This window comes from Carassius auratus, chromosome 30 (genome assembly GCF_003368295.1).
Source record: "Carassius auratus strain Wakin chromosome 30, ASM336829v1, whole genome shotgun sequence".
NCBI lineage: Eukaryota > Metazoa > Chordata > Actinopteri > Cypriniformes > Cyprinidae > Carassius > Carassius auratus.
The window spans coordinates 15,150,621-15,172,485 of NC_039272.1; the positions used below are offsets into that span (position 1 = coordinate 15,150,621).

At 36.7% G+C, this 21,865-nt stretch overlaps 3 protein-coding genes across 7 annotated transcripts; 1 reads left to right on the forward strand and 2 right to left on the reverse strand.

Moving 5' to 3' along the window:
• Positions 1–3,703: 3,703 nt before the first annotated feature.
• Positions 3,704–5,720, reverse strand: hspb15 (heat shock protein, alpha-crystallin-related, b15). Its single transcript, XM_026211637.1, has 3 exons — positions 4,861–5,720; positions 4,635–4,698; positions 3,704–4,533 (listed from the first exon to the last, which is right to left on the reverse strand). The coding sequence occupies exons 1-3, from the start codon at positions 5,225–5,227 to the stop codon at positions 4,350–4,352; spliced, it is 615 nt and encodes a 204-aa protein (XP_026067422.1). The 5' UTR covers positions 5,228–5,720; the 3' UTR covers positions 3,704–4,349.
• Positions 5,721–5,815: 95 nt separating this feature from the next.
• LOC113049352 (disabled homolog 2-like) lies at positions 5,816–14,742 on the reverse strand. Of its 5 annotated transcripts, none has more exons than XM_026211632.1 (15): positions 14,575–14,742; positions 11,570–11,810; positions 11,301–11,440; positions 10,951–11,049; positions 10,686–10,817; positions 10,452–10,535; positions 10,117–10,143; positions 9,983–10,033; positions 9,833–9,895; positions 8,650–9,258; positions 7,630–7,753; positions 6,907–7,539; positions 6,614–6,819; positions 6,370–6,452; positions 5,816–6,240 (listed from the first exon to the last, which is right to left on the reverse strand). In XM_026211632.1, the coding sequence occupies exons 2-14, from the start codon at positions 11,685–11,687 to the stop codon at positions 6,378–6,380; spliced, it is 2,361 nt and encodes a 786-aa protein (XP_026067417.1). In that variant the 5' UTR covers positions 11,688–11,810; positions 14,575–14,742; the 3' UTR covers positions 5,816–6,240; positions 6,370–6,377. The 5 variants fall into 5 exon arrangements, with proteins under 5 accessions (XP_026067417.1, XP_026067418.1, XP_026067419.1 ...); XM_026211633.1 differs by lacking the exon at positions 14,575–14,742 and adding an exon at positions 12,530–12,667; XM_026211634.1 differs by lacking the exon at positions 14,575–14,742 and adding an exon at positions 11,934–11,952.
• Positions 14,743–16,764: 2,022 nt separating this feature from the next.
• On the forward strand, positions 16,765–21,505 carry c9 (complement component 9). The gene is made up of 11 exons (XM_026211638.1): positions 16,765–16,890; positions 17,060–17,168; positions 17,365–17,515; positions 17,604–17,754; positions 18,111–18,249; positions 18,801–19,208; positions 19,486–19,726; positions 19,897–20,031; positions 20,296–20,471; positions 20,564–20,792; positions 20,891–21,505. Exons 1-11 carry the CDS (start codon positions 16,814–16,816, stop codon positions 21,040–21,042), a joined length of 1,968 nt encoding a protein of 655 aa, XP_026067423.1. The 5' UTR covers positions 16,765–16,813; the 3' UTR covers positions 21,043–21,505.
• Positions 21,506–21,865: the final 360 nt, after the last annotated feature.

Genomic DNA, 21,865 nt, shown 5'->3' on the forward strand with positions numbered 1-21,865 from the left:
GCTGTCTAAGTGAAACGAGGCTGCTGAATGAGCATGACACACGCCTCGAAAGCAGCAGAACTTTTATTACACCAAAGCTGACCACTTCCACTCATCTGGTCGTGTGTATGTGGGGAAAAAGCAGTGCTGTTTTATCATACTAGATACATTTGAAAGTTCTTTTAAAATGCTACTCTGTGCAGTCATCACCTGTCTATTAAATCGCACAACATATTAAAGCGCCTTTGGAGTTTCCATATGCTTTCTACAAAACAAAATTTAGGGGTTATGACATCATTGATAAGCGACCCAACGACACTGTGGACACGGTCCGTGTCACTAGTTAAAACTGCTTTTTCCTCTGGATTTAAACATTCTTCGAAACATTTGAGATAATGTTAGTACTCAAGTGGTTTTGGGATATTTTAATTAAAAAAAATCATACATATTTTGCCTTTAAATATTTTTAAGTACACTGTATTTAACAACAAAGAGACCTGGAGATGTTGACCATGTTTTGCTGACAATGACTCGTAACCAATTAGTCTCAAGGTTCTAAGCACATGTGTAAATCATCACATTAACTATGTTCCAATAACGGCTGACAACATAGTGTACAAATACCTCAACAGCATATCTCTTATTCAATCATTGTAAACCATTTTCACAAACATTTGTGAAATGTTTTGCAGAAAATACGTGTGCAATAAATATTCACACCATATTACCACTTTGATATTTCGTTATATGACTGAATTTTTCTTTTTCTTATGTTGAGAATAGTAATCACCTTAACATACATCCCCCAGAAATATATGTGACACTTTTTATGGCTTCTTTCATGCAGAAACTGACATCAACACTAGCATAACATTTGCCTAAATTTTAATAGCAGGGCAAATGAGTGTAGCCCTGAGCCCTGCACATTCTCAGCATAGCTTTTAGTAGGATAGGGCTGTAGGAAGTGAGTAAAAGAGTCATAAGCTAACAGTCAGTCTTCATATTACTTCATATAATGTTATTAAAACTGGCAGAAACAATCTTTGGCAAAAACAAGTGTGATTGCTTTCATTTTTTGATAGATTTTTTTTTAACTTCCTAACATACTTAAGATGTACAGTATACTAAGTGAAACCTTGCCAAAAAGAATAATAAATGTATAAGTTAAATAAATCAAGAACTACAAATCTTTATATGTAAATAACTGATACGTTCACACATTTATGCTGTGCATGTAACACTGAAATGTGAACATGTTGACAAACTTTATACTGTGCCATAAATCTTCAGTCACTCATTACACTTGTTCATACCACAGGCGGTGGAGAGTGATCCCTGCAGAGCTCCCTGGCATTCTCGCCATTTCAACACCCTCCTTCCTCCTGAATAGCTTCAGACTTGTCATGTAATCGGAGACTCCTCAGGCTATATTTTTGGCATGGACACTGTGTGCACACTCAGTAAGTTAAATGGTGGTTTCAAGTGGCAGTTCTACATGCCGCTATGTTATATGGTGTATATTTACAGGCCCAGTTCCAGCCCTTAATTTAATCTGACATGTACTAACAGCAGTCATCATAACCATTTTAATAGGTTGATCCTCTGTAAAATACAACCAGTGATGCATTAATTAGGCTTAACTGACTCATTAATACAGGAAGGAAAATCTGTCAGTTTTTTTATTTTTTATAACCTGTTTACATTGTAACATTGTAATTTATATACATATAAACAAAAATTAATTTATATTTGTGTGTAAGTGTGTGATATTTTGCACACTATATCCAGGTCAGAGTCTAATATAACACTACAATAAAAAATATAACTTATAATCAAATGTGCTCTTCTGAAGATCTATAGCATGGGGTAAATGCTTAATTATCAATCAGCAACACATATCTTACTTTTCAAAACGTTTTGTCATATTATGGATACTAAAAAGGCAGTGTGTCGGTACTTTTCTGAAGATACATCCTCTGGCCAACTTAAATTAGAGATATAACTGAATCATATATAGGTAATAGAACAAGAGAAAATACTGAGCATTTGGCAAAATATATTGCAGGTTTTTTTTTACGGTGCATAGAATACCTGAGACACGTCATTTGAGGACTTCTCATGAGTATTTGATGAAAGCTGTGGAACACATACAAAAATAGTCAGGGTTCAACGGTAAGGAGAAACCTGCCTTCCCTCATTTTGGTTACCCCAAGAAGGAAACCAAATAAGGAAGGTTTTGCGTTTCATAAATGACAGTGTCATGACCAGCAACGCAAGCAGTATGGTAGTATGAAGTTAAAAGCACAGAGAATCTAGTGTCAGCTATCCGGCTTTAAATACCAGGCAGCACCATCGTCTTGAGGATGGAGTAATGTTACATTAGTGAGCGAATCATTTTTTTTGAATGAATCTTTTAGGTGAATAAACTGTTTTTATTCACGTAATCCATTGACTCATATTTCTTATTCACTAAAATCCCTCCCTCCTTCCAGCGCAGTATGGCATTATAAGCAGTGCATATGAAGCTCTGTGGACAGATTCATCCTGTCAAAGAATGACTAAACCTTGACCAAACAGCCTTCGTGTATTAGATGTGATGGAGCATGTGATTTTCTGATTGTAGTGATTGAATACAATACAACAAATAATGTAAAAAATACAAGGCAATCTGTTCACTCGATAGCCATATTTGCAAGGCATCTCTGCGGCTTATTCAAGAGCAAGTCCTATCTAAATCCTGAAATCTCAAAAACAGCTAGTTGAACTCACAATTCATTTTTCAAATCGGCAACAAAATCGGAGATGAACTGAAAGTTTTCTCTTATTCTCAAATAGCATTTAAAAAGCTTATTTTTCAGGCTAGACCAGCACTGTGTCTCTGCAGCAGCTGTTAGAAGCTCTGGCTCCAATGGAGACCTGAGACTAGACCAGCTAATGCGTATGCACAGTCTTAAGCACGTTAAGCCTACACATGCACTTTGGCTGGTCTAGTCTCAGGTTTCTAAGGGAACCAGAGCTTCTAACACCTGCTGCAGTGACACAATGACTTTTGACTCAACAACTGGCTATTTCATTTAGGAGGAGGGATTTTTCCGCCATTTTGCACATTGCAATTTCTCCCATTCATTTCTCAAGTCTTGGGTTGCTTTTGAGTCTGAACGAGAGAAATCTTGTTTGTGACTGAAATGGCCAAACTGGTGCACATCACAAGGATAATGATGGTGAAGAGGTAGCGCTTGGCTCATGTAGTTCACCTATTTCCAGCAAAGAAAGAAATTTAAACTTTACCATTGTATGACAGCTGACCCACATTTTAGACCATTTTGTGGTATATTTTGCACTTTGAACAATTTACTTGACCACTGTACTGTTTTGTGTACATTTTGTACTATTTTTATTATTGTTGTATGTCTTTTAAATAAAAATGACTTAATTATGTTTGACTTAGTTATGTGCTGCCGCTACAGTTTCTGGGCCCCCCTGAACATGTTGACAATAAACATAACTCCACAACACCTTTAAAATAATTCCAGATTTATGAATGTGTAAATGTCTGACTAAACAATTAAAACGTTAATTATGCAAAAAAAAAAAAAAAAAAAAAAACTTGTGCTTTGGTCATCCGAACCACATATTTACACGTATTTTACTTACTCAATGAGTAGATTAGGCACACATATTAATAAAGACCTTTTTTTTTTTTTTTTGTAACAAGTAAATACTTTTCTTGACTTAAAAACACATAAGACACTCTTTTGCGCCACCTGTTGTTGTATTTATGTAATATAGAAATTGTCACTGAATCAATCTGTGAGTTAATAATTTCGGTGAACAAACTGAAAATAAACGAATCTCTTGAAATAATCAAAATTTCCACGACTAAGAAGATGTCTACTCAGCTGCTTTCCTAAATATTGATCAATTTCAGTATACAGCCTCTTTAGACTTATGTCATGACATTCATTGATACAAGGTATCATTTTCAAAACAGATTAATTAAAATAGCCTTTCAAAATCAAAAGGATTATCCTGGCATTATGCAGTGCAATCCCCATTATGAAGCCCCATTTCATTTTTTTTTTTTTTAATATAGCCTGAAAAAGAGAGTGATCATCTTTGACATATTCTTATACAGCACAAATTATTGCATAATTGTTTTGAAACCAAAGTAACAGCCGAACTGATCTATTAAGCATATTACGGTCACTGTAGTCTTTTGGTAATGGATCATAATATGATAAATATTCCCTTGCAAAACCAGTATTTACAAATGCTTCTAATGTTAGCCATCAAAAACAAACTGTTATGAAAACGCATACACTACCTTTATCACATATATATTTTGAGACAAGCTGTGCCTAACCAGTAACTTAGTTACTGGTTAGGCATTGCCCGTCTGATTTTGCAGATAACTGTTTGTCCATTATGTGAATAGGGATGACAGTCTCTCCGGGGAGACTGATGTTAGAGCCAGGTGATGGGGCCTCAACAGAGAGAATACCATCTGAAGACAGCATGGAGCTGATCTGTTTTAGGTCTAATTCAGCCGGAAGCCTAGTGAATGACACAAGAAAATTGAAATCAGCCTTGAATAATCATGGAGTAACACTGTATATTCTGTACAGCTGTAAACATGTTTAAAAAACCTCTCTTACATGTATTTTCTTGTAAAGGTTCTTGAGATCCATCTGTGATGCTCCTGTCTTTCTACGTGATTACCTATGAGAGAAAACAAAAGAACTTGCCATTGAAGTGTTTAGGAAATTCAATCTGCAGCGTGTAATGTCATTACATAGGCTAGTCATTTTTTTTACGTAAATACATGTTGCTTTATACATTTTACATGTGAAATAAAGACAGACATATCAAGTTAAATCATACCTGTAATCTCCAAATATCCCTCCTGGGTTTTGATGGTTATCTCCTCCGAAGAAAATGGACTGACATCTAGACAGATTTTCCAGTTTTGCGGTCCTTTTGTTTGTTCACACAGAGATTCAGAATTGCATCCTTCTGATCCAGTACATGATTTAGGTGGAGCCTCGGTGCAAAAAGAGCTGAAGAGAGGTATACGCATTGATCCTGGCCAGGTCGATGTCAATCCCAATCTTTTCCTTGCTGATTCTATCCAGCTAACCTCATTTGGTTCAAGGAAGTTGCGGAGGTCAGTGTTTTGGTTGAAAAGGTTTTGTGCCTTCTCCTGAAAAGGGTCCCAGCAACCATTTCTTTGAAACAAAGGACGAGGCATCTGTAAACAATTTCAAAACTGAAAAACACTGTTGGAGCTTCCAATACCTGATGCTGATGCAGCCAGAGTAAACTTGTGAAATGTTACAGAAAGTTGCCACTCACTTCTTTTATACTGTTCTTGTCTATTAAACCTTGATCCCAAATTATCCACTTATCCAATCCCAAATGTCAACAAAGAGGCTTGGCAAATCTTTCAACCCTGTGTTAACAATTTAACATACACGAATGATGCCATCCTGTCTGTTTAAATAGAACTGAAGGGTTAATGGCAAATTCTTAGCGCATGACAATGGGTTCACTAGCAATAGTTTCATTGCATTAATAGCTTCTGTAATCTGGTCACATCTTGGTGCTCTTTCTTTCACCATAGTTACCAACTTTGTTTTACAACAATATGTACTATTAGCCTTTATATCAGCTCTAGAGAATTCTTCAGTGTTGTAAACAACATTTAGAGCCAGATATACTAAGATGCATTGCATAACACTAATAATTGGTCAGATTTTACAACCTGATGTTAAATTGAGAATTTGACAACAAAGATCACAAAAAAAAAAAAAACCACAAAGCCAGATATTTATTCAAATTCTTTAATGACAAATCATTAGGATTAATCACTTTTACTTCGTCATTTATGCTCAGGATACTTGAATACAGAAAAATCATGTGCGCAAAAATGATCATTGTCTTTTATTCCCTCTCCTTCTCTATTCAACTCTCTACAAGAACCATACTTAAACAGTTCATCTTATTTCTTGAGTTTAATGACTTGGGATTGAAATGGGTTCATTTGAATGGGCTGGAGAAGAAGGACTGATCTGTGATCATTTAGAAAGGCACATACAGAGAAGCTACAGCAGATATATAGTGGGAATGAGAACAGTGCAGCACAGAATACAACAAAAAGGGTTTTACGAGCACATTTCTTTTCCCAGTAGTAGAATGAGGATCATAACTCTACAGTGCTTGTGTGGTCCTCTGGCTCGGTAGCACTGGATCAGTGGGAGTGTACTAAAATAAGTACATGAACAGGTAATATAGTAACAAATTATAATAATAACAAATTTCTTAGAGAGAGACTTAATACATAAAATATCAAAACATTTAAAGAAATATTTGAGTGTTTTTATATTTTCTCACCAACAGTCTCAGGCAAAAGGATTTCCCCCAAAAGGGTCTCCAAAAGCATCCGCAAGGGCAGCAGTCTGAGTGGCTGGAGTGCTCTGAGACAGAAAACAGGCAAAATTCATACAGGAAAAAAAAATTATAATACATTTCAAAAGGTCAACAAATTTGTAATCCCAAAAACACAGTATCAGTTGAAAAACCTAGAGTACCTTTTTGACACTATCAGCTTTCAGAATTCAAATTCAAAAGAACATACTGTATTCATGGGAGGTGCTCCAAATGGGATAGATCCAAAAGTGTCATCAAAAAGGTTTGAGCCTGCTGTGGGAGTTGGGTTCGAGGGTGCAGGGGCTGGATTAGGAGTGAAGGCAGCATCCAAAAGGCCTGTGGATTGGGCCAGGGTCGGAGTCAGACCTGCTCCCTGAGTAGGAGTAGACTGCTGAGGAGCAAGTTTGGAGGTCCCTGTACAAGGTGAGGAACTGTACTTATCAAATCAACAAAATCGTGATGTTCTATATAGTCTATATACATCTGTTAATAAATGAATACCATTTGAGTTAACCGAGATTTGGTTTATGTCGAAATCATCATGATCTGCCACCTCCTGAGCCAAGCCAACCTTGCTGGTAAAGTACTGGTCAAATGAGCCATTGCTGCTCGGACCAGTTCCTTCTTCTGCTTTCTGGGGCTTAGCCATCTGGAAATTTTTGAACATATCTTTTCCGGTTTTCTTCTCTTTCTCCCCAAGGGGGTCCAAAGCTGTAAAGGCGCTTTTGACCAGTGGGGGATCTTCCTTCACTGGAGGACGGGGTGGAGGTCGAGGAGGAACCACTGCACTCTGCTGCATACCCATCATTGCATTAGGAGGCATCATGGGAGCAAATTGGTTTGCAAAAGGGCTTGGCACAGGACAAGAAGTGGACCAGGCACCACCAGGTGCTGCAATTCCTGGTTGACCCCAGGCTTGAGTGACAGCTGGTGGACCAAAAGGGGAAGCCCCTTGCTGCCCCCATGCAGGTGCAGGCAGGCCTCCAAATGCAGGTGGTTGAGGAAAAGAGTTTGGTTGCCCTGGAACTATTACTTGAGGAACACCACCCTGAGGAGGAAACATTGTGGGAGTCTGACCCCATAGTGCTGTCCCAGGAGTCTGAGTGACAGAAGTAGAGCCCAGAGACAATGACCCTACGCAACACAGTAATTACATTAAATACAAACAACATAAACAATTAAATAAAAGAATGTTTAGATATAGACAGATAGAATGCATTATACCCAGGGCATTGACGGTGGAGGATGGTGTGGTGTTGAATAGATCTGCTGGAATGGATGAGGGCTGAGACTCATTCTGGGCTGGTGGAGCAAATAGTTCAGCTCCAAACAGATGATTTCCAGGTGACTGTGGGGTCACAATCTGTTTAAAATCATTTTAGTACTCTGCTTTTTAGCTAAATTACGGTGCTAAATGTGATGAAGCATGCATAAAAAAGGATATATGGAGTTTAAAATATGAATGATGAGAAAAAGTAAAATTTTATACCAAAGTTTTGCCATAGGAAAACATAAATGTATGTTAGGTTTGATTATGCATGTAGATACTTGGTTGAACTTATACTTACCCTGCACATTTAACGTGAGGCACAACAAAAATAAAATATACTGCCAATCAGATGATTTTCAATTAACTATTTCTGAGTAGAGCTCATGAAATGTCAGTTAGTCACAGTATTGCTTTCAGTGACTGCCATGGCATTGTTGTTTGCATGCATAATTGAATTCTGTTAAAAAGTTGGAAAGGAACATTTTAGTATGCATAAGGCTTCTACTGTTAAGAAGTGAATAAGGACCATGGTGTATAAGCATTACACTAAGTAGTTTTCTTAAGGAACAAAAAGTCTATTATCAATTTTTAAGACAAAGACAACAGTGCCATGTCCCACAACACAATATAATGTGGCAGTTTCCATCCAAGTTTTCCCATGTGCCAAAAAAAATCCCTCTTTTAAACAACAAACACCTTCCATAAATCATTAACCCAACTATCAGTGTCCTATAAGACAAACTACAAGGACCGTTTATAATGATAATAAACAAACCATCCATGTATGCTTTCCCAAGCCTCACTGCATATAGGAGTTTGTACATCTGTACATTAAAGTATTCTGTATATATATATATATATCCTACTGTAATCCCAAACAGCACAGTCCTTGTAGTCTCTCTAGGCATTTGGGTGTGCACAGTAATACAGACTGAGAACTTTCTCAGAGGAAGCTTTTCCTGTCAAATGTTCACCTTCTCTCTCCTCCGCATGCATCCAGACTTCGAGCTTTGAGGTGGGGGGCAAAGGACCATCAAGCCCCCATTTTTAACAGAATTTGGCAGGTTGGTTTCAAACCATTCCACTGATTTACTTGATCCAATACTTAAATGGGTTTGGAGAACAGGAGGACCTGATTTGTATAACTCATTTAAGAATGCTGGGTTGTTTATTGAGGTTCTCAAAAGATTCTGGCTAAAGGGGGAATTGCTGTCATTCAGATCGCTTAAAGGAAGCTGGTTTACTTTGCTTTCATGTGACAATTGGTCAGTGGACAGTCCTTTAAGCTGCTGACTGTTTGAAGAGGAGCCTTCACTCAGGCTTTGCTGCAAATAAGGCCCATTCAAAATGAAAGAAGAAAGATCGGACTCATTTTTGGAAGAGAACATGGAATCGGATTGATCATTCAAGGAAGAAAAGGGATCATCACTGAAGGGATCGGTACTATAAGTCGGCAAAAGATCTGATATGGATGAAACAGGTTTGTCATCTGGTGTATTGGAGAGAGGGGATGAGTATGAGATTATAGGATTTTCTTGATTGCCAATCACTAAAGCAAAGTCAAGGAGCAGAACACTGTCAGGCTGGTTTTAGAAGAAAAAGAAAAAATGAGATGAGAGGCAGATTCTGTGAAAAATACTGAAAGAAAATATTTAAACCGTAATAGGAAAATTTTTTCTGTGATTTTCAAATCATCCAGCATTAAATTATCCCATTTCCATAGTAAGGGTCTCAAACACCATTGTGTAATTGAGGAGTTCTCTTTCCAGTTTCTTGGGTTTGGGTGCCATCTACTGGCCAACGGGACTTTGGCAAAAAAAACATTGTTAGTGATTGAGTATTTGCTTTGGTCATGAAAGAAAGCAGCCAATCCAAATGCTTGAGACCCCTAAAAGAGAAATGAGAGCTGATGGATGCCTTTGGTAAGTTGGTAAGTGTTAATGGAAACTAAGGGCAAAGCATTTAGTATGTTAAGAAAAAAAAAACCTTCACATCGTGCAGAGTATAAACTGGAAATCTAACCACATGTATTAAGACAAACTCTTTGCTCATTCCAGAGACACTTAAGTAAATCAGAAGTCCAGAGATATTTTTAAAATAAATGATTCAATAAACGACTTAAACAGCAGAAATGTATGTATACTGTAGAATCATTACCGTCGGAGAGTGAATGTCAGGTGGAGTGGACATATCACCAAACAGGTCCATCTGCTCTACAGTCTGAGAATATCACAAAACATCCTCTAGGTTATTTTCTAAAGATTCAAGTTCAATAATATACATTTGTATGATGTTGCAAGCACTTACTTTTACAGCATTTCCTTGACCATCCAAGGTGAGTAAAGCATCACCACCATTCTGATGATAGAACATCAGGACAAATTAATAAAGGATTACATCAAAATAACTGACTGAAATATTGCCAATATATTTATACCTACCTCAATCACGGTGCTATTTCCTCCACCCTAGAAAGTTGTAAAGGTTTCAGTAAATAAAATGCATCTCAACATAGTAGGAAAACTATATGAAAATATATAATGAAATCTGTTTTTCAGCATAATTGATTGGAGAGGCATTCAGAGTTTAGGAGATGCTCGAGTTCATAAAATAGCTTAGCTTACTAACAGACAAATATCTAGACAAGCCTGCAATCCTTTTTGCATGAAATATACAGCACCAAATTCATTTTCAGACAGATGTATTTAAAATACTATAATCTAAATAACTGATTTTTTTGTTTGTAAGTAATAAAAAATATATATATACACATCACCTTCTGCGGAGCCTCCTGCTCTTTTTTCTTCATATTTAATATCAGCTGAAACAGATCCTTCAAATCCATGACCAGAGGCTCAGCCTGTAGAAGAGAGGAGTTCATCTTACACTTTGAATTACATATCATTCAAACATTAATAGGCATTTATATAACTGCACTTGAACATCCATCATGCTGTGCCCAGATTTGTTATCTATCATAAGATTTTGTGCCTGATGAACAAACCCTGACCTGCTGAGCTGTCTTAACAGCAAAAAACTGGTGCTGGCCCTCAGCTCCACAAACATATCCAAACGCCCGGTTATCAGTGACATCGCGAGCAATGAATGAGATCTTGTTCACCACATGTTCATGCTCAATCACCTTAGAAACAGAGAGAGAAAGAGATGACAGAGAGCACACTATAGTCAATACAGAACATTTTATGACAAATGAAATGGCTAGTTCTCAATTTCATAAATCAGCTTAAAAGGAGCATGTACAGGAAACTACTCACCCCAGTTTTCTCATCAATAATTTTGATTCCTGTTAGAGAGATGTTCACCCATATTCTTTGTTTGTGCTTGCCTTGAGAACGAGCAGCTATCGCCATGCCCTGTATACAAACAAGAATTGAGCACAGTATCCATATAATAATAACTGTACCATTAACAGAATTATCATCTCATCACTTTGGCCCATATCTCACTTACTATTAAATATCAAATGTCAGTAAACACCTTCCTTGCATCCTCATCAGTTTAACAGAAAGCTGGACCATAAAAGGACTTCAAAATCATATATGACTAAAATAAATTTTTAAAAAAACACAACAGAGAAATTAAAGCAATAATCTTGGATCTGCACCTTCAGTTTCATCATGGAATCCTGACACATTTTGTCCCCTCTGGCTTCTGGGACATCATCCACGCCAATCAGCTTGGCTTTATATCTCACTCCATCACCCTGAAACCTGGCCAGCAGGAACTCATCTGTCTTCTCTGGGACTGTAGAAGAAGAGAACAAGCTTATCATTTAACATTTCAAATAAATAGATAAAACACTTGTACATGTTTGTTGTAGATTACATCAACCCTATTTAAAAGTATATTAAAAGAGAGGAGGCCAAACTGTACTTTTTCTCTTTTCCCTCCAGAATGAAGTTCTAGGTGTTGTGGCAGATGCTGGTTCAGTAGTTGATGCTGGTTCTGCTGGTGCCACAGTAACAGGCTCTTCTTCAGGTGGCTGTGACATGGTGGGTGCTTTGTTACAGGAGAATGAATGCAAAAGATGGGACAAAACCCAGCCAAGAGGCAAAAAAACAAGTCCACGCACACAGGTGGGATATTCAGCAAGCACACATTCTCAGCACTGCACCTGGGTAGAGAAAAAAATAATATATTAGGCAAAAGAAGCTGACAGATTAGACAGGTGAAATGTGACTAAGATCTCTTCTCTTTTATCCATGACATGCAGTCACAGAAAGAAACATTTACGTACATGGTTATAATCCGTTTATCAGATTAAACGCCAACATCACGCAGAAAGATCTCAATCATTCAAATTCACATCAATCGTCCGCTGCATAAGCATTAAACAAATGTAAAACTCTACAGACCAATTTAACTTGGCCCATAGATTCTGTCAGTGACAAAAAGACAGAGGAAAGAGAGGAAACGCTGTCAGCAAAAAAAAAAAAAAAACACTTCCAGCTTAGTACGCAAAACAAAAAAAGTGCCAAATAAGTTTTCCATTCCTGAAATACATGATTTATAGGAAAATTACATTGAGTGAAGATTTATTATTTCAATGTCTAATCTCCACATTTTAACTCCGCAAACTCCACAATTTCAAACATGGGATCAATAAAGCGGTCAATCAAAATGTATAAGCTTCTAGCAAAAAAAAAAAAAAAAGGTTTTTAAATCACAAGGATTTTTCATCTCACCCAAATATTCACAGACACCACTCATATAGGATTCACCAACAGAAGCATAAACTTCTGAAAAGATTTCAATCAGTTAAGAAACTTATGTCTTATTCAATAAAGGATTTGGAAAAGATTAAATATAATTTAAATGGGTTCGAAGACATACCTTAAGCAGCCAATAGTGTTCAGCTGTGTATTTCTCAGCAGAAAGTGGCAAGAGAGAGCAAAGGTGGGCAGATCAAAGGTTGAGCAATTAAAACCTGTTAATCCTTTTCAAGCTCATCAGCTCTACAGCCTTAAAAAAAAAAAAACATTTCTAATCCCATGATCCTCAAGATTACCCAAACGTTCTCCTTTCAGCACTTGTCTTGGAGCAGAATTACTTTTCCCGGTTTAAATTTGAGAAGAAAATCAGATTTCCTCAGATTATCTCTTCCTTATCTGACATGAATTTGCCGTGACCAATCTCTTAGACACAAGCTTATGAGTTTACAGAATTGTAATGCAGCAGGAGTTAAAAGCTTACAGAGGCAAGAGAATGACCAAACTGATCTGAAAATAGCAGGGTGCACTACAATAGAGGCCACACAGAGAAGAAAATCAACTGCCATCATGACAGTGTTCAAGTTTTAGAATTGACTCAAAGTTGTATTGTGACCATGAGCTGCATGTACATAATCTTTTGATCTTGCACAAGACGAAAGCATAATTCCTTAGGGAGAACATACAGATTCATATACATAACAAAAATATTGGCAGATCAAGTTCTAGCACAAGAACCAAAAAATATGGCTCTCAACTGGTAGAAGAGTAACATTTTATGACACTCAACAGCTGACAGACAGAGATATGAATAGTTTATTAGCTGTGTAGAGCGGAAAACGGTGGCAGAATTACTATAAGACAATTCTCATTACTGCAGAGTTGAGGGTCATTCAGTGTTGAAAGGCCTGTAATGTGGCAACCATAAAAAAAAGAGTGATAAGCGAAATGAAGATTCTTGTGCAAGAAGACACTATAATGAGTGTTTTCTGCTTAACAAGCACCCAATTAATCTGCATCCTCTCTCTTACAAGCACACAATAAAACAATGATTAAAAAAAAAAAAACATTTAACAGATTTTGCCTAATCTCTAACTCTCTAAATCACAAAGAAAATGTGGACAGATTTCTCCATCTGAATGCCGAGATGCTTAAGGATGTTTAACACATTCTATGATAACCTGGATGACGGAGAACATTATTCACAGACAAATACATCAAGAAATCTTATGACTATCTACACATTAACCCAGATGAACCAGGTAAGGCTCAAGATGGAGGAGCACTCTGCATTGCTGAATTCAAACCCTTTTAAGAATTTAGAACTAAGACCATATAATCCCTTGAATGTTTTGAAGACACTTCTGAGATCCACATGTCTGAGACTTGAATCTTCCACTTACAACGGAACTCCTTTCAGTGCAGTACCTAACATAATGTTTCTTATACTCAGATGAGGCCATGTCTCATGGTCCTGGCTGTTCAGTAACTTAAATGAACCCAAAAGTCACAACAGTTAAGTTTCATTAAAAACAGTGGATTCAGCAACAATCTTTGGGTGTCCATAAACAGAGGCACAATTCCACATCAGCAATATTACAAGCGTGGAAGTTACACAAAAGCATGCAATACCCAATACATTACTAATAGCTGATTAGCATGGAATTTAAAATAATAATAATAATAATAATAAAACAACTTAATTTAAGTTTAAATGAAACCTCTGAACTTGGTCAGATAACTTATTATCATTTTCCTCTGGTTTTAAAACATTCAATAAACATTTGCTTTTTCTTTCTTTTTTTACCACTGATTCTGAAATGTATTATATAGGCTAATGTAACTTTGTAGTCTATTTTTGTTTTCATATAAACGTAGCACATAATCGCGTATTGAGTCATTTTAAACATCACTAGTTTATTTCGTCTCCTTTAATTTGTAGTTTAAAGGCTGTAGGCTATTACTGTGAACTGAAATCCCTAAATAAGACAAGAAAATATACAGCGTTCACAGTCATTTCGTGGGAAATGTAATTACTTTTGCTACCATTAATCACTTTTACTTGCCATCAAATCAAATACCCACGCATACCAAGCTGAGAGGTCAGACAAAGAAAAAAACGCCACAGGTAACACGTGAGGATGCAGTGCCAGAGTATCAGTCACTCACCGCAATCATGCATTCTTGAACTCCACACCTGAAACACTGATAACGAACTCAGGATGAGCAGATGAGCGCCGTGGACAGTCTGAATGAGTGTGAAACCTAAACCAAACAGGCGGTCCTCAGCCTCCTCAAACGGCTGCCGCTACCGAGCGCCTCCCACAGGTAGACCTACCGCGCACCTTACCTCTGCCTTTATAACCTCACCTACAGCTATACAAACACTAGTGATTGATCAACTTTGAATTTTAAAACAGATTATTTTCAAAATATTCTCAACTTGGATATATATTGCATAATATGGACACATATTTTTTCATATCAATAGGCAATTTCTCCTGAAATATTTGTTAAAATGAGAGCTCAGATAAGTTTGCATGACTTTTGCAATGTACAGATTTCCCTTTCATTAAACCCTAGAACATTCCGAATGCCAGAAAATAAATTCAGCTCTATGTTCATCCTTCCTTCCTCATAACCTTTCCTTTGCTGACACTGCTGACATTGAAGAGAACGAATGGGTAAAAAAATAAAACAAAATAATAAAAAAAACCACACAATCCAAATCTAAAGTTTAAGACATGTTTTAAAAGAGTAGAGGGGACGGGGATAATTATAGAAATAATACTAAACAAACATATCTTAAAATATGTCAGTAAGTGTAACTGTTTGTCTCAAGATGCACATTAGTAATGTTTTTAAGGCACATTTATAAAATAAATCTACTTATATGTCCTAACTAAACTATGGCCTAATCCTATCTTAATCTAAGCCCTGTCTGTGAAACCAGGCCACAGACTATTTGCATATGAAGTATATATATTTATGGTTTGACCATATAGTTTTTTACTCTAAAATGATCATTTTCATTATTTTTAATAATAATGATGCATTTTGTTTGTAGAGCACTTTTTCAGGGTTCCTTAAAGATGTTAAAAGTACAGGAATCAATAATAATAATAGGGTTTAAAAAAAGAGGAATATTGTAATTCTAGATTAGCTGGCAAGGTATTACTGTCTCTAGAGGGATTTTTTTTTTTCTTTTTTTTTTTTGGATTGCAGATATAGCCCATATATTATAAGTCTCCCACAGTGCCCCGAAAACAGGAAAAGAAGAGAGGAGTGCAGTTCATGCCCCCTCCATCTTCCTGTGTGAGCCGAGGGGAAGTGTCTGAAACATTAAAAAGGGGTGTTCTAGTGTACAGGACAGGATGTTCATGGACCTCTACTTTGCATGGCCAACATTCCTCTTTGACCCCACACAAAGACCCCATCAGAGCTGTATTGTTTTGTGACATGTTTGAATTAGACGACTGAGGAAGGCAGCTGACTTGGCACAGATGAAGTGCATGCTGCTGATAGGTCATTCACTTTGAAAGCAGGAATCTAGGCTAAAGTATATACTTTTCTTTGTTCATTACATGTTCACACCATCAAATAATTTATTTTAAGGAATTTGATTATAAGTAATAAAATAATACTTAATTAATAATTAAATAAATAAGTATACTGTAATGCCTCTCATCACAAACATCAATAAATGGGATTTATCAAGACTGACTTTTATAAAACATTTACCAAACAAACAGGCACATTCTCAAAAGCCTGCAACTAAACACTTTTTGGACTTCTGGTATGTCAATAGTATTTGTTTGAGATTTCAACATGCCTCTTAAATCAATGGTCTCATGGTCAAAAAAAAAAAAAAAAAAAAACAAGGATTTAGTTTTACACTAAGCTGACCTGAGGTAGAACTAAATTGAGGAAAAATGTATTTTAGTTATTTGTTTGTAGAATTTGTTATATCATTTAAACATATTTACCTTTTAAATAGTTCACCCAAATAGAACATAATGTATTCCCAGGATTGGGTAACATTTATTTTATGGGTAGTTTTTATTTTGCACATTCTTATTTTTTTTTTTAAATAATATGAATGGATTATTTGTACTTAATACAGAGTATTAAAACAAGAAAATACTGATTCTGTGACAGAAAATCAGGTAATAGCAGGCAAAAACAGCTTGAAATACTCAGCTAGATAAACATAAGATAGTTACAGTTATCACATGATTTCAGATAATCTGGGAAAGCACAGAGATACACAAACCTTTGGAGGCACACACATTTCCAAACTTCTTGTTAATTCTAAAAAGCTTGGTGTTAATTATTAACCTTGTATCGATGCTTAAATACAAGTGTACAAATTCCTACACACATTAAAAGGACCATCCAAAGCTTCACCATGAAGGCTTTAGCTGCTTTATGCGTAACAATATGCATTGTTTATCAGGTTAATGGAAAGAGCATAACAGACCATGTGTATGTATAATCCTCTAAAATTGGAGAGCATTCTACACTAATAGATTTGGAAAATGTGGGAAATAATACCTTTGTTTATTTATTTTTTGTTTTGTTTGTGTGTTAAATCAAAGTCATGCGCTAGAATGGAGTTGTAATTGTAAGTGATAACAATTTATCTTTGTCAAAGGCAAGGGTCAAGACGAGAGGTGCGTCAAATTAATGATCCCGGCTCAATCGACTGTAAAATGAGCGCCTGGTCCCAGTGGACGTCCTGCGACCCGTGCACTAATAGGACGGTACTGTAATTCCTGTTTTCTCTCTGTTTCTCTTCAAACACCTATCTTGTCACCTGTCTCACACTTCTGAATGTATAACGTCTTTCAAATTGTCATGTCAAATTTTTCTGATTTCACAATAATCCAACAAGTCACACAACTCAATTTTTCAAAGATTAAGAAATGTGAAGCATTCACTTATGTCTGTGTAACACAGCATCGCTCTAGAAGTATTGAGGTCTTTGGGCAGTTTAAAGGCTCCAGGTGCATAGACCCAATTGGAGATCGGAAACCCTGTAAACCATCTACCACATGCCAGATGGACCCTCCACCTGTCTGCAAGAGCTCTCAATGGAGGTGCGAATCAGGTTAGGATTTTTTCTCTTTGCAAATCTGACCAGTAGAAAATCAGTGGTATGAACTTGTACAATATTATGAATATTACTCTGCCCTAAGGAATATGTATAAGCAAAAGTCTGAGGTGTAATGGGGATTATGACTGTGGAGAGCCTGATACGTCTGATGAAGATGAGTGTGATACCATCAGGACACCTTGTGGCAGGACAGCTGTATTTGAGTCTGATATAGCCATGCATGCTGGATATGGGTCAGAGCTTAAATTTGATCATAATATCTTAATTAAAGTTAATTTGTTCAGCATGTACAAATGTTGTATTAATGCACATAAGGATTTATTCAGCAAGAATACATTAACTTGATCAAGAGATATTCTGAAAAATAAAAAAATATATTGCTATTTCAAATTGGGGTCTCAATTCATTACTGGTAAAATACACTCTTGAAATTGTTTTAGGCATTATGGAACCAACATTTGTCTTTAACTGTAATTATGAAATCAAATAAAAATAACGACTGACAACACAAATGTTGCAATTATCACTACAGTTCTGGATATACAACTTCAGCACATTTCCTAAAGATGCTTAATTCCTGTCTCAACAGAATAAACATTCTGGGATCAGGACCTCGAAGGAATCCCTTCAATAACAGATTCTATAACGGTCAATGTAACCGGATCAGAGAACCATCCACGTTGGAATATAACAGATTGCCTTGGAATGTTGGAGTTCTTAACTATGAGGTGGGTCTCTTATTTTACTGTATTCCTGATGTCAGATGTTGTTTTACCAAGCTATTGAGTATAAAAGGAATAGTTCACCTAAAAATGACAATTTTAATTGCTCACCAGTGGATATCTTGTGAATGGGTGCCGTCAGAATGACAGCTGATAAAATAACACAATAATCTCCTGAACAAAAGGCTCTGTGTTTCCTAATAAACAAATTCATCAGGATTCTTTTTTTTTAACTTCAAACCATTTAATCCAGCTAAAATAGGAAACATCTATCTATAATATTGCCTTCTCAAGTTAAAATTTCTCTCATCTGAATCAAGAGATAAATATGCACTGTTTTGGTGTGAGAGGGCATTAGTGACTTTTTCACCGATGACAGCATTATCATGGAATCTTATTTTGTCCGGTAGGAAGTTTTAATTTAAAAAGCTGTTTGGACTATCATTCTGACAGAGCCCATTCACTAAAAATGATCAATTGGTGAGTAAGTGATGTAACAAACAACCATCTAAAAAAAAAAAAAAATTAAAAGCCTTTACCTGTTTCTTTATCTTCAGACAAAAGTGGAAGAGAGCAGCTCTAAGGAGATGTATGAGGACATTCACTCTTTAATAAAAGAGATATCTAGGGAAACCTCTACATCTTTTGAAGTAGGCTTAAACTTCAAGTTTACACCTACTGAGCCTTCCAGTTCTGGTTCAGGTGAGGCTGGCAGTGCCGGTGGAGGTGGTGAAGTTGCCAGTCCCGATGGGGGCGGTGCAGCTGAAGGTCCTGGTGAGGAGGGTGAAGCTCCAGGTCCTGGTGAGGAAGGTGAAGTTCCAGGTCCTGGTGAGGGTGATGACACTGTTTCTAGTGCAGACCAAAAACCTGGTCCTGGCTTAGGTTTCAGTGCGTCCGTAGGATTTGACACAAAGAAATCAACAACAAATATCATCAAACAGCTTTCAGAAATCACACAAACCAAGGTGAGATTCAGGTTTATTGTTTGTTCTCTTATGAAAAGCTATTTGCACTTTATTCAGAATAATTCACATCTTAGACTCATGAGCCACCATGGGCATAGAACAGGCTGGAATTTTAAACTGTAAAAAAAAAAATATATATATATATATATATATATATATATATATATATATATATATATATATATATATATATATATATATATGTCTTTTGCTCATGTAGTATAAATAATAAAGACTACCTTCTTAGTCCGCTTACTACAAACACGTTCTCTTTCAGAGAAAGACCTTCATGAGAGTGAAAGGCAGAGTGGAGCTGGCAACCTACAGGATGAAACAGCGAGGGCTGGAGGTGTCCTCAACGTTCCTGGACGATGTGGATGCCCTGCCACTTACATATGAGAAGGGCCAGTATTTTGCTTTCTTAGAGGACTATGGAACACACTTCACCAAGAACGGAAAGTCTGGTGGAGAATACGAACTTGTTTATATAATGAATGAGGATATCCTTAATCTAAAAAGTAAGTAAAAAAATCTAATTTAATTTGTTTTGTTTTTGTCAGATATGGAGACAAAGGTATAGGCTACATGATTCAATGACAAGGCATTAACAAGAAGCATAGCTCACGTTCTCAGCCTGAATGTCTCCTTATTTGTTTTTATTTGATGGTTCAACTGAATCTGATTGCAGAAGTCACAGAAACCACAGTCAAGAAATGTTTAGAGATTGGACTTAGAGGCGACTTCCAATTTACTCAAGCAGCAACAGGAGGAGGTCAAATTAAACCAAAAAACGACTGTGAGACACTAACAGACAAACCCACAGGTGTGTATGAGTATACATTTTTAACAGTAAGCTATTAGAAGGATTGTTCACTCAAAACTGAGCAATAAAATGAAAGGGTTCAGTGTTATTTTGGCCCCCACTGACTTTCATTTATATGAATAAAAACAGTTAATTTACAGTAACTTGGACCTGAGGGTGAATAATTGAAGATAGAATTTATATTTTTTCTTTGAACTATCCCTTCAAGTTAATCAGCCACAAGCTTTCTGATGAAGCTAAATTGCTCACAACTTTGTTCACTAGATGGCAAGGACACCAAGGGGGTTATTGATAAAGTGCTGATCGCAGTGAAAGGGGGCAGTCCGGCTTCAGCAGTAGCCATGAAGTCTCAGCTCACTAAAGATGGCATCCTAGACTATAATCAGTATGTGGAATGGGCAAAGACCATCACTACTCTCCCAGCTCTCATTCACAGTGATGTGAGACTCACCTCGCCTTTTTTTTACTTCCCAATGCATGTGTGGTAACTGCTGTAATGGACCACAATTTGTTTTCATTGTTGTGTTGACAGCCTGAACCCATCTACAACGCGATCCCTTTGGACTTTCCTGATGCTCAGCCAAGACGGGAAAATCTCAGAAGAGCCCTGGATGACTATGTGGCCGAGTACAGCGTGTGTAAGTGCCAGCCATGCCAGAACGGTGGCACTGTGATCCAGATAGATGGGGAGTGTAAATGCATGTGCCTACCAGGGTCTGAAGGAGTTGCGTGTCAGATCATTGAGAAGGAACTGATGAAAGGTGTGTGTTTCTGTGTGCACTGGCCTGAAAAACTTTGATATAATTAATTTGTGTTGGTTTGAGTTGAATGTTCCCTCTGTCTGTTCAATCACTTCTAGCTAAGTCTTTTGAACAACTGGGAAACTGGGGTTGCTGGTCTTCCTGGTCGCTCTGCTCCGGGGGGCGTCGCAGACGAACGCGCAAGTGCAATTCTAGCGGTGTACCAGGAGGAATCTGCAGAGGAGACACAACTCGTGAAGACTACTGCTAATATAGTAGTTCAAATACACAAATAATCATGAGGCATTAAAAGTGTTGTGTATAAAATAAGATACAAATTACATGTACATGTACATTCAGATGACAAACACGTTTGACAACACTGCCATCTTGTGGTCAATAGTGCAACCGAAAATAGTTGCATTACAGAAAGTAAGCTTTTCTCATAATACCTAGCTGACTTTTTGCCTACCTTGGCAGTAACATACAGTGATGGTTTCACAAGTAAATTTAATGTCACTTTAAAATATACCATGGTATGTTATTGATTTACTAAATACCATTACCTATTTAAGTTTAGTTAAACTAAAGTGTGTTTCCTCCTGTCTCATATCATACTCATAACAATAAGGTGATATGAAAATCAAAAATAAACTGGTGGTAATTATCCTGTCTGTTAGTAAAGCCACAAGATTTACTCCAATAAACAAGAATTTACTAGAGGATGAATGTCAGTGAATGAGGCCTTTGCATCTTTGATCACTTTGACTGTGAATTTATAGTAACCTTAACCAGACGTTAAATGATATGCCTAGAATCTACTTACACAATATAAATTTTTTATGTATTACCATCTTCATATTATTATTTATATAATACTAAAGCATATTTGAATGTGTAATTTAAAGAATAGCTTTTTTAACAATAACTAATGTTTGGGGGCACACAAAGAATGTATGTAAAATGAACGTATAAGGAATAGATATGATGTCGAGGTAGATGGCTCACTTTTCACTCTTCTCGGGCCTCTAGAGGTCAGGTTAATAGAGTAGCACTCTTAGCTCCCTATTGAGTCTCTGAGAAGCTCCTTTCAG

Coding starts and splice junctions, on each gene's coding strand:
- hspb15 (XM_026211637.1), bottom strand. CDS start 5,227: ATGCCTCGTCCTTTGTTTCAAAGAAATGGTTGCTGGGACCCTTTTCAG. Junction 4,699..4,860: donor GGGATATTTGGAGATTACAG/GTATGATTTAAC, acceptor TTTCTCTCATAG/GTAATCACGTAGAAAGACAG. Junction 4,534..4,634: donor ACCTTTACAAGAAAATACAT/GTAAGAGAGGTT, acceptor GTCATTCACTAG/GCTTCCGGCTGAATTAGACC.
- LOC113049352 (XM_026211632.1), bottom strand. CDS start 11,687: ATGTCACAGCCACCTGAAGAAGAGCCTGTTACTGTGGCACCAGCAGAA. Junction 10,144..10,451: donor AGCAGGAGGCTCCGCAGAAG/GTGATGTGTATA, acceptor ACAACTTTCTAG/GGTGGAGGAAATAGCACCGT. Junction 7,540..7,629: donor CTCCACCGTCAATGCCCTGG/GTATAATGCATT, acceptor TGTGTTGCGTAG/GGTCATTGTCTCTGGGCTCT.
- c9 (XM_026211638.1), top strand. CDS start 16,814: ATGAAGGCTTTAGCTGCTTTATGCGTAACAATATGCATTGTTTATCAG. Junction 17,169..17,364: donor ACCCGTGCACTAATAGGACG/GTACTGTAATTC, acceptor TGTGTAACACAG/CATCGCTCTAGAAGTATTGA. Junction 20,472..20,563: donor CAGCTCTCATTCACAGTGAT/GTGAGACTCACC, acceptor TTGTGTTGACAG/CCTGAACCCATCTACAACGC.